Source organism: Nicotiana tabacum, chromosome 20 (genome assembly GCF_000715075.1).
Source record: "Nicotiana tabacum cultivar K326 chromosome 20, ASM71507v2, whole genome shotgun sequence".
In the NCBI taxonomy this organism is placed as follows: Eukaryota; Viridiplantae; Streptophyta; class Magnoliopsida; order Solanales; family Solanaceae; genus Nicotiana; species Nicotiana tabacum.
Window position 1 is genome coordinate 168,120,361 of NC_134099.1, and position 12,573 is coordinate 168,132,933.

The following is a 12,573-nucleotide window of genomic DNA, read 5'->3' on the forward strand; positions in this document are numbered from 1 at the left end:
AGAAAACTATGAGATTTTTTTTGGTATCAAATACACTAATCTAAGAAAGTTTGAACATGGATCATGACTTCGTATATAAGAAAGAAAAGACGCTTAAAAAGTAATACATAATATAATGTCAAATTTAAATAATTAAATCAGGGTCAGGTCCACGTGGGATCAAGAGAATTTAAAAATAATACTACTGTATATTTTTGCCTACTTTTGTCTTGATGGGTGCATTGATTTGCGTTGTAATTAAAAATTACTTGTGGATGTACTACGTAATTATATGAGTGATAATTATCAAAGCGGAGAAGAGAAGTCTTATTTTGTTTCCTTTTAAATCAAAACTGGAAAGAAGTTTAGTAGTTTCCTTTGGCCATTTGCTGAAATTTACCATATTTGTCCCCACAATCAGATGAAAGGTCCCTTCTTCGTCTATTATTCTTTTTTCTTAATTTTGTTCGTTTGTTTTCTGTTCTTCTTTTTTGGTAAAATAAGCTTATTTTGATAAATAATTTTTCTTTTGTATTTGGGTAATTAATTTGAAAAACACTTTTGAACAGCAATTAGTGTTTGACCAAATTTTTAAAAATTACTTCTAAGTATATTTTTCTCAAAAAATATTTTTTCAAAAACTACTTTTTTGGAGAGAAACTATTTTTTTCTACTTCTCCAAAACTGCTTATGCTTTTTCTTAAAAGCATTTTTTTTAAAGTTTGGCAAAACACTTTTGAAGCAAATCAGACTAATAGTCTGTTTGGCCAAGCTGCACAAATCATATTATTTTGATAAGTATTTTTTTCTCAAAAGTACGTTTGTTGAGAAACAATTTGTGTATGAGCAATTAATTTGAAAAATACTTCTAAGCAACAATTAGTGTTTGGCCAAGCTTTTAAAAACTGTTTCTAAGTGTATTTTTCTCAAAAGTGCTTTTATAGAGAATCTACTTTTTTCTATTTCTTCAAAGCTTCTGCTTCTCTTCAAAAATATTTTTTTTTTCTTCCAAAAGCTTGGCCAAACACCTCATTTTTTGGAAAAAAAAGTACCAAACACGCTACAAAACTTCTCCGTTTCCAAATCAGAGAAGACCAATGACTTTTGAAGCAAATCAGACTAAGGCTTGAACATCATCAGTGACGACAAAAGAACAAAAAAAGTTCTTTTACTCCTAATTATATGCAATTTCTATTTAAAGTCCTCTTTTTTCTTCTTAGCTAGAGTTTCAATATAAATTTGATTGAATTTTTTTTTTAAAAAAATTTAAAGTTATGTTTGAAAAATATTTTTTGAAAGTTAATATTAGTTTAGACATGAATTTTATTTGAAAAAAACCTTGAAGTTTATGAGTGCAATAAAAAATTTCACCTAAAAGTTATCATAAACCAATTTTTGGGAAATTTGAAATTATATTTTATAAATAAATAATATTTTAATTTTTTTTAAAATAAAGCAAAAAACGAGAGCTTATTCATTTGCTTTATTTGTCTTCTAATATACCGATAGGATGGATATAAAGAGACAACAACTTAAAAGATCCATTAACCAATTAAAACCATTACTTTTATTCTTCTTATTTACTTGCATCAACTAGTAACATTTATCCCGTGAACCTGTTTGACTGACACAGAATTTAAGAAAAATGAAGATTTTTTAAATTTATAGTCATAAATAAGTTAAAAAAGGGTCCAGAATATTTGTATGATTGTAAAAGCTTCTCAAAATTGAGAGTTTAAGATAAAATATTTTTAAATTTAAAAAGGAGTTTGTTTTTTTTAGAACTGATCAAAAAAGAATAGGTTCACATAAACTGTAACGGAGATAGTAACTTTTATTATTAATCTCTAGTATTCAAAAACTTCATCAAAATACTCTTAATTTACTGATATTATTAACATTTTTAAAAATATTTTTGACTTACCAATCAAATACAAAAAAATATTTTTTATAAAAAACATCAACGACTTTGTAGGTGGTAGTTGACGTCTTTCCAATTTTTAGCCACCTACCATCTTTATCTTACTTCTTTAACTTTCATATAAACGAAAAACCAGCAACCATTCTCCGATCATAACCACCGGCAAAAAATGGAAGTAACCATCCACGAAACCACTACGATCTTCCCTTCTAAGCCGCCTTTCTCCGAAAATCATGTCCTTCCTCTCTCCCACCTTGACACCGACCGCAACCTCAATCTCACTTTCCGTTACCTCCGTGTCTACGTCAACCACACAACACAACAATTGGACCCATATGAAGTTCTCACCTCCTCCCTCTCCGCCGCTCTCGTCCCCTACTACCAATTCACCGGCTGTCTCCGTCGTCGTCCGTCGGACAACCGCCTAGAACTTTACTGTCAAGTAGGGAATGGCATTCCTGTAATTCTGTCCACAGTTGATTGTACCTTGGCCTCTATTAACTACCTGGATGATCCAGATTATGAGTTTGCTGAGAAGTTGGTACCCGACCCGAGATATGACGAGGCATTGACCCAACCCTTGATTCTGCAGCTGACCCGGTTTAAGTGTGGCGGGTGGGTTTTCGGAACGGCGGTTCACCACGCGATGTGTGATGGTATGGGATCCACGCTTTTTTTCCATGCTATGGCGGAGATTGCTCGTGGAGGGAATGAGATGAAGGTTGAACCGGTTTGGAACCGGTCGAGTTTGCTTGGACCGAGGAACCCACCGCGAGTTGAGTTCCCGGTTCATGAGTTTCTCAGTTTAGATAAGGATTTATCGCCGTATTTGGAGTCAGGTAAACCGGCGGTTCGAGAGTGCTTTGAGGTGAAGGATGAGTGGTTGGATCGGCTTAAGGGGTTTCTAAATGAGCAATCCGGTTTAAATTTTACAACGTTTGAAGCTCTGGGAGCTTTTATCTGGCGAGCAAAGTATGTCTTTTTTCCCTTACTTCCAACTTCTTTGGTAGTTTTAGTACTTTTGGGATTTTTTTTTGTCACGAAATTCAAGAAGATTAATCATTTTCCTTTATAGTATTTATAGATGAAAGCTCTGCTAATGTGAGCTTTGCAAAGTTTAAAAATGATCAAGTTCGAACAAAAAAAGATGGTTATAATAGGTTTATGATTACTCCTCAATCAGCTTAGTAATTTGATTAAATGCCTATAGATGAAATAACATCAAATACTCTAGCATTTTAAGGTCATCTCAAATTCTTAAAGATTGTTCCTTTATTTTTGCCTCTTTTATTGTTGTCATTTTGTACATATCACCAGAAATTTTAGACCAAAAAAAGTATTTACAGACCCTTGACATAATAATCGGTAGCTAATCTTGGCAGGGATTCCCTTAATGTCAATTATATGCAGACAAATGGTATCATTTGAAGGAATTGGTAATAATATTTGTCATGTGTTAATTGTCTAGGCTAGGGACTGATCTGTTAATACTTGTGAAATAGGGCAAAGGCTTCTAAAATCCCAGGTGATGAGATAGTGAAGTATGCCTATCTAACCAATATCAGAAGAACAGTGAAGCCAGCATTGCCAGCAGGCTACTGGGGCAATGGTTGTGTGCCAATATACGTTCAGCTCCTTGCAAAAGACCTCATCAATCAACCTATCTGGAAAACAGCAGACGCGATCAAGAAGAGCAAGAGCATCATCACGGATGAGTATGTTCGTTCGTTAATTGATTTCCAGGAGCTTCATTATGATGAAGGGATTACAGCAGGGAATAGGGTGAGTGCATTTACAGATTGGCGGCACGTAGGCCACGAGACAGTTGATTTTGGGTGGGGCGGACCTGTGACTGTCTTCCCTCTGTCTAGGCACTTAGTTGGGAGTGTTGAACCTTGCTTTTTCTTGCCTTATTCTTCTGCTACTGAAGGTAAGAAAGATGGTTTCAAAGTTTTGGTTTGTCTGCAAGAAGAAGCCATGCCTGTTTTCAAGGAAGAGATGAAACAATTGGAGCATGGTCTTTCTTGATTTACTATATATGCAGGTCCTCTTTAGGGATATTATATGTAATATATGTTGTTCTATAAGAGAGTGCTTGTGAAACTTGAAAGTTTCACGGGAAAACCATGAGCATAAATTTTGTGGAGGGGAGAAATAGCAATAAACTAAGACAAAATAATAATGACTTAGTAACTTAATTTCTTTTCTTTGCAATAGCAAAGTTTTCCACAGTCATTGCAATAAGCTTGTTTAATTTCTTACTCTATATAGAGTCGAACTTCTCTATAACAACTTCATTTATTCCGAATTTTTTGATTACGTTGTTATAGAAAACATATATTAAAACATAGCATGAAAATTGGTTCCATAAACAACTTGGCTTTTATAGTGAATGACCAATACAATTATAGAGTGATCTCACTGTACTATAAGGTTTGTTTGCACCCACCAAGGGGTTGCAAGATTCACCTGGATTTATTGAGTTAATTTAAATCTGTGCTAGTTCTTAATGATTATATTTACCTTTGGAGAGATTTTACGTGAAACTAGAAAGTTTACACCACATCAACCTAAAAATGATTTACTCTGTCAAAGGATAAAAACTTAAATTCATATACTAATGCAATATTAGACTTGTTCTTAGTTTTAGTACATATGGCTTAGTTAATCATGACATGTTTTCACTTAAATTAATCATGAGCTAGTTAAGAGCTTTAGGTGGCTTGCTTACGTGAGTGTAATATGTAGTATTACAATTAAAATAATGACTACATGACGATAAGTTTTTTATAACTTGAAAAACAATATTAACTTAAATAGCAACTCATTCAATCGCTTAAATTTGAAATAATCAGAAGCATAATATATATATATATATATATATATATATATATATATATATATATATATATATATATATAATTTTTGTATGGTATGTGCATAACTATATAATCGATGTATAATCTATGTATAGTTACTAAAAATAGTAAATCAAGCCGACTATTATATAGAAATCCCAAAAAATATATATTAAAGAAGTGACTAACCTTAAACCCATGTTGAAGGCATAACCAAATGTTAGGTTGGGCCTTAAACCCGTTGCAAAGGAGAAATTAATCTAGATAGTCGCCCCACCCAAAAAAATAATAATATGTAGACATAATATATGCATATTTATGTGTAGCCATGTATAAACTGTTAATATAAGGAATCTTTACGACGAATTAATTGATTACTTTATCTAGTTGGTCGTGTACATAAGTTATGCACCGACTATATATATGGTTATACACATATTATATATGAATTAAGTATATAATATACACATGCCGATTATTTTTTGTTTAAGGAGTTGAATAAATGACTATTTAGTTAATTATTCTTTTAATCAACTCTCTTAAAATCGGGTAGTAACTACTTCCAATCCTTTCAGTTATAAAGGGGGAAATACTGCTCCAATTGACGCCATCACACCAATAGCATTAGCTTGCCTCACACCCCAAACGACACCGTAAACTACATTAATACCCCCATTTCTAAATTCTACACCTCTAAACTCTCAGATTCATCACTTCAGCTCCTTTTTGTTGCTTCAATCATATCGCTCATCTCATCATTTCGTACGTTCTCTTTTTTTCGAACACCGATCTAGAGTTTGAATCCAGCGGATGCTTCTATCTAATTATATATATATATATATATATATATATATATATATATATATATATATATATATATATATATATATATATATATTTATAACTTTATGATATTTCATGCATTACTTAGGTCCGAGACGGTGAGTTCATGTGTGCACTCACGACTCACTGCTGCTATGCTTGATCCGACTCTGATTCATGTGTGTTTTTGTGAACTGCGATTTTAATTGAGTTAATTTGCTAGGTTTGATAAAATATTCTATTGGTACGCTGAGCAGAGTTACTTTATATTAAATTTAATGATATTGACTCATTCGAGCACTTTTCTCGTTGTATATTTTTCTATTTGATTCATAACAGTGGTTACTGATTACGTTGGTGATGTTTTCTGCATTGTAGGTGTCACTTGGATTTGGCTTTATCTGAATTGGTGAAAAATGTTGTCCTTCGAAATGAACGATCGAAAGAGTAAGTCATTCAGTTGATTACTAATCTAATGTTGCTCTAATTTTGAGTTATTTCCTTTAGCAATCCATTGTTCATGTGCGTTGAAGATTAGCCTTCAGTAAATGGAAATGTAGAATGTGGCGAAATGAGGGATAGTCTAAAGAAAAGGAGCTTCCACTTCCAACCTCGAGGTTGGGGGTTCTAGTTAGGGTTTGATTTGGGCTGCGGTATGCAAGAAAAGTTGCAAATTTATATTGCATATCTGTTTTGGTAAATTCTGATCAAGTTAAAGCTATGGTCTAGCCTGTAATCGGGATAGTAATACGGATTATGTAGATGGTTTAGATTTCAGTTTATGTAATGCTGAACCTTAAAGCGTACCTGTTTTAGCATTCAGGAAGCATGAATATTCATTTTGTATATAGTTTTTTCAATTATCACATCACATTTTCCTGATGATAGCGTCTTATGGATTTCTACCTCCTATTTTGGTCTGCGGACAGTGTGCATTTTTATGATAGTGTTTCTTTTACCAGATATTTATATGTGTGCTGCTTAGTGCTATTCTAGCTTGGAAGATAAAAAAAATGACGCATTCAGCACCGCTATTTGATATATTATATTATTTCTGTTAAGCTTGGGATTCTTGTTGAAACAGAGATTGGGCTAGGATTGACGGGATTTGGAGTGTTTTTCTCATTCCTTGGGATTGTTTTCTTTTTCGACAAGGGACTAATTGCCATGGGAAATGTAAGTTTAATGTCTTTCCATTATCATAATATTTCTCTGTTTTCCTTGATTTTCTTTTGCCAGCTTACCTTACTTTTCTGCCAGTTGACATACTGTTATTTTACTGAATCAGATACTCTTCATCTCAGGGGTGGCACTGACCATTGGTCTCAAGTCATCATTGCAGTTTTTTATGAAACGTAGTAATTACAAGGTTTGCTTTCTTTTATGTGTCTTTGTTTCCTGCTTTTTTCTTCCATCTTTTCCTCTTTACTCCTCATATTGATGATCTGGTGTATATCATTTGTGTTTATATTTATTATTATGCTTAGCTATCTTGCATACTTGTTTTGCTTGTTCCACAGGGAACCATTTCATTTGGTGCTGGATTTTTCTTTGTTGTCATTGGTTGGCCTATACTGGGAATGATTCTTGAGGCCTATGGATTTGTCGTACTCTTCAGGTAAATTGGATTCATAAGTTATTGATGGTCCTTCACCTTTAGTCCTTTTACTTTTATCTCGGGATGCTAATAAATAGTTTTGGACAGTGGTTTCTGGCCAACCCTGGCAGTTTTCCTGCAAAAGATACCTATTATAGGCTGGATCTTTCAGCAGCCTTTTGTCAGATCGGTATGTGTTTCCCGTCATTTATCTTTTTCATTGCTATCAGCTTTGTTATATTCTGTGCATTGAAGGATTTTTTGGAATTTATGTTACTAAGATTAGGAAAGAAGTAATATATGTTGATTCATGGTGTAGTAGGTAATCCTTGGAATTGACACAGAGAAACCAGGAAGTACTTTTAACTGTCCAAAGTTTTGTCATAATACGACTATGCTACACCAGAATTATTAGAATCCTAAAAGGAACTGAAATAGGAACGGAAAGAAATTATCAATCCTTCCCCCCCGCTAACTAGCAATTAGTTCAACATTTACCAGTCTCCACCACGACTTTCACGGACCACATGCTTACCCCCCCCCCCCCCAAAACAAAACCCCAAAATGCCCACCATATTGTCAGTCTATTAGAGATCTTCAACTTCTGTGCATAACAGTCCCACCGATTAAAATAGAGACACCTGAGCATAAATGTTAATTATTCCATGTTTGCGATTTGGTCCTTCGGAGAAATAAAAATGAGTACTAGGAGTTGAGAGTTCCACCTAAGTTTCATGAATATGGTACGTTGTGTCCTATTACACACGTTTATGAGCAAATCCTTTGTTCTCTTTGTTATCTCTTCCTCTTCTCCCTAATTCTCTTTGTTATCTTCCTATCCACTGGTCACCCAGAAGACTAGAATATAGAAGTAATCCTGGTACACCTTTTCTTTTCATTTAATAGTCTACCAGAGGCGGATCCAGGATTTGGGAGCTCCGGGTGCCAAGCTAATCGTTTTGATCAACTCGGGCGTCGGTTCGGATTATTTCTTTTTTATTTATATAGACAAATCGATCAAACGAAAAAAAATATAATAACTATAACTAATTGATGCAACCATAAAACTTCCAACAATAATATTAGTATTATATATATACATCATCTATTTACAATTGTCCTCGACGAGTTTTTATATTTTGAAAACGATCCATAATGACATCAATAAGTTTAGCCAACGAAAATTATTCAACTTTCCCTAATACTTTTTATTGTTAAAATGGAGTTAATTTTGATTTTTTCTTGGTCAAAATTATTGGGGATGTTTTTTCTCTTTTAGCCAAGAAATTAGTTTCTACAATGAAACCATTTAAGTGGCATAGGATTTTCAACAAAACCAAAGAAATACATAACAAATAATTCAAAAATGACAATACAGTTTAGCAAGAACATTAAAATCCAACTAAATACAAAAAAAGCAGAGCAAGAACATATATTTAATGGAGAAAAAAAATAGCCACAACCCACATAGGGTTAAAAAATAAACAAGAGGAAGTGAGGAAGCTTTAACAATGGTGGCTGTAGAGCAGTGGCCAGTGAGCAAGCTTGAAGCAGCCGAGGTGAAGCAGAAGAAGTGCAAAAAATCGTGAAGCAGAACTGCAGAAGCCAAAGGAGAAGCGACGAGCAAAGTGGGGGAAGGGTTGGAAACTTGGGATTTGTTTTGCTGGAGTATAATTTTTGGGAAAGGGGAAAGTGGCAGAAGGAGCTTTCTAGGAGTATTATTATTTTAAATAGAAGGAGCGAAAAAACTAATTGCTTACAGCTGGATTCGAACTCACAACCAACAAAAGTAAAAGATGGACGTTTTCCACTGGCACCTTGGCCACTTTTCTTTTGTGGGTGACACTTTAAATATATATACTATTTCTTATACATATATACATGTGTACATAGAGTTTTCGCCGAAGCTTGCGGGTGGCGTACCACCCCGAACCATATACATAGATCCGCCCCTGTAGTCTACCATAATACGTGCACTAACTGTGCGACCTTTCTTCTTTATTTGTTTTCCCCCCATTTTTCAGACTTCCATTTCAAAAGCAGGAGATCAACTACTAGCTTTTTCACTTCTGTCGTGATAGCAGATAACAATTAGTGATGAGCCCACTGGTTGTTTTCCCAGTTAGTTATATAGATCAATTTTTAGAATGCAATTTCATTTATTAAGGCTTTGCTAGAGTACAGAGTGCAACTAGTTTCTTTAGGCTTTTCTAGAATAGGATTGAAGCAATGATAAATACCCTTGCATAACCTTTTTTTAAAAGGTTATGCAAGGGTATTTATCATTGCTTCAATCCTGTCACGTTATGTGATACGTTGTGTTTAGTTACTCTATTCCTTTATCAGTCATCCATTACTATGCCGTAAATTAAATTAAATAATTCATCTGATTGTTAGACAGCTATATCCTTTTTCGTTAATCAGTTGTTAGACAGCTACATTCAGGTGAATTGATGTAGCGGATAATATGTATTTCGGAATTGATAAAAAAAATGATACTATGTATTTGGTTTCTTGCTACGTAATGTTATGAATGTCTAATCTGTTGAAAAGACTTCCAAGGTCCTACATTAAGGTAGCTTTGCAGGAGATGGAGTGCTCACTTGATTTACTAGATTATGTCTTATTTCAAGTGAACATTAAAAACGGCATATATCAAATGAAAAATAATTCCACTTCTAATCTAATGCTCTTGTTACACTTGTTACCATTACCGGCCTCCGTGGTGTAGAAGTAATAAAACGATATCGGGAATGCGGAGATGGAAAATGGAAAAATATATGCTGCTGTTATTGTTGAATTTCTTTTGTCTGAGATTGTTTTCTTTTCTGCAGTTCTTTGACCGCTACCGTGGAAAACGCGTTCCTGTTTAACTGGTCGGAATGGTGCAAATGAAATGACACCGGTTAGCCCACTTGTAAGAACTGTAAAGTACCGTGTTTCTAGAGTTACATTTAGAAAGGTGATCATCAGTACAGTTTGTTCTCCCACGTTGAGATTGGCCTTTTTAGTGCCTAATGCAATTCTTCCGAATGCAATTCTTTTCTGCTCATCTTAGTAAATGATGAGTCTTAAACCTTTGTCTATACATCTAGATAGTGCAGTTTTTGTCTTAGCTTATGATTGTGCACTTAAACTGATTGAGTGGATGGAAGTACTGATGATGGACTTACTGTCTGAGTACGTAATCTTACTGGCCAATGGCCAATGGCTAGCTTTATCAAGATGAGCCTCCTCAGCCAGCAAGGTTGAAGTAAATTAATGCATGTGTTTATATATGATCTGCTCTTTCATGAATTACATTCTCTCCATTAGCGTTAATGATCAGTAGTGGTGTCAAAATGGTTAAAAGAAAATAGTTATCCACCCATATTATCCATTAAAAAATGGGTTGGATAGTGAACTTTTTAAAAACGGGTTAAATATGGATAAGAATCAAATTATCCACTTAGAAAATGGATAACTAATGGATTTAGCTTACATTTGTAAAGCCTGAAATTGGGGGTTTCTCAACTTTGGAGGACTAAGAATTCTTTCAAAAGTGATCATATTCAAGAAGTCATGGATAATATGGATATGTCGGTTAATCCTTTTTATCCCTATTAAATATGAATCGGATCGGGTCGAATAATTTATCCGTTTTTTGCATTACCCGTTTTTGACATGCTCTATCCAACCCACCCATTTGTCATCCCTAATGATCAGTGACTTCACTGTGACAGACATCGTCCTCGTCACATAATCCAAAGTGCATGCCTGGTGCAAGTCTTGAGGCAGATAAACTATGCATCTCAATTAGGGGTGTCAAATGGGCTGTTTTATTTTGCCACCCCTAAGAATCTCGTAGAAATGGTGTGAGATAGTCATTTTTTAACATGATATTTAGTTTTTATTCAGTATTTTTAATGTTGGGCAAAAATAGCCACTACTTTATTAAAATTAATAAGAAAAGATGGTTTTACCCTTTCTTCATGAGTGATGTGTAAATATTAAGGACATAGTGTCCTTACTTAACATTTACACTGCACACATGAAGTTAAGGACGCAATGTCCTTAACATTTACACTGCATATATGAAGTTAAGAACACGATGTCCTAAAGTTTAACAACTGAAGGTGCAAATACAAGACATTTTGTCCTTAATATATACACAACATTCATGAAGTTAAGGACACCATGTCCTTAATATTTACACGGCACCTATTTCTAGCACATGAGTATTTTCGTCCGGGCGGGTAAAAATTTATTAAGCACTGCTAAAAAGTAAATATATTTTAAACAGTGACTAAAGAATAAAGACATGTCTAATTAACGGCTAACTGTACACTTCCCCCAAGATTCTAATTAAACTTGGAGGTTTCACTGGGAGGGAGGAACTGTAAGGTACTGTTCATGATGGAAAGTTGGCAACGGATACTTACATGACATGTACTACTAGCTGAGTGCACGATCATAAGTTAATTTTGCCCATGCAAGTTTTCTCACTCGTATGAATTATAAGTAGTAATTATTTACTTGTCACATATGTTCATAATTTTGCACATGCAAGTTTTTCTTACATCTTCTCACTTGTATGAATTTTACACATTCGTGAATTAAGAGCCCGTTTGGACATAAGAAAATTTTTCTTTTTTTTTAAATCAACGTTTACTCATAAAATTTCTAATTTTCACTTGAAAATACATTTTGAAAATTTTCGAAAATTTGAAAAACTCTAAAAGGTTGTTTTTCAAAATTTTCACCCAAATCACTCACAAAATTTCAAAAACAACTCAAAATTATATTCATGTCCAAACACAACTCTAAATTCCAAATATCATTTTTAGTTTGAAAAGTTTTTCCCCTTATTTTGAAATTTTACAATTCTTATGTCCAAACGCCCACTTAATAACCTTAACAGGTTCCAAAACGAGAAAACGGAAAAATTTGTTAAACAAAAGAAGTTAACAGAAAGTCATGCAATAAGATATCTTCAGTGAAACAAAGACATTGGAACGAGAGAGAGCCATTGAGAAGTAGTTTGAAAGTGAACTGGATAAGCTCATATAGCATATTACATCTTTGCTAGGACCTTTAATGAGTTACACATTCAACGACAATCTAATAAGATAATTCACTGGTTTCTATAAACCAAATTTGAGCTGTCATTCTTACATCACATATTCCACTATCTGCATTAGGAGTATTAAATTTATAAATATAAACACATATATTTAGTGCAATGAAAAGGTTTGTAGATACTAATATAACACTCCTAAGGCGATCATCAAAGTGTTTGAAACTCACGCTGACGGAAATGGTTGGTTACAAAAATAGAAGCAAACAAAATCATTCTAGCCAAAAACATTGAAAAGGAAAATATAAAAATTTATTCTAGCATTTTTCTACGTTTCGTT

The 12,573-nt window shown here is 33.8% G+C and overlaps 2 protein-coding genes across 4 annotated transcripts; both read left to right on the forward strand.

Annotated features, from left to right (window-relative positions):
• Positions 1-2,062: 2,062 nt before the first annotated feature.
• On the forward strand, positions 2,063-4,000 carry LOC107773785 (spermidine coumaroyl-CoA acyltransferase-like). Its single transcript, NM_001325168.1, is given in 2 exon segments — positions 2,063-2,872; positions 3,403-4,000. Coding segments are annotated over 2 exon segments (1,329 nt in total). The 5' UTR covers positions 2,063-2,069; the 3' UTR covers positions 3,929-4,000.
• A 1,362-nt stretch (positions 4,001-5,362) lies between these two features.
• Positions 5,363-10,401, forward strand: LOC107773015 (vesicle transport protein GOT1). 3 transcript variants are annotated; one of them, XM_075241209.1, is made up of 7 exons: positions 5,363-5,520; positions 5,959-6,027; positions 6,665-6,756; positions 6,869-6,949; positions 7,101-7,198; positions 7,286-7,367; positions 10,012-10,401. In XM_075241209.1, exons 2-7 carry the CDS (start codon positions 5,997-5,999, stop codon positions 10,048-10,050), a joined length of 423 nt encoding a protein of 140 aa, XP_075097310.1. In that variant the 5' UTR covers positions 5,363-5,520; positions 5,959-5,996; the 3' UTR covers positions 10,051-10,401. The 3 variants fall into 3 exon arrangements, with proteins under 3 accessions (XP_075097310.1, XP_075097309.1, XP_075097311.1); XM_075241208.1 differs by lacking the exon at positions 5,363-5,520 and adding an exon at positions 5,737-5,759 and having other exon boundaries at positions 6,885-6,949; XM_075241210.1 differs by lacking the exon at positions 5,363-5,520 and adding an exon at positions 5,806-5,824.
• The last annotated feature ends 2,172 nt before the right edge of the window (positions 10,402-12,573 follow it).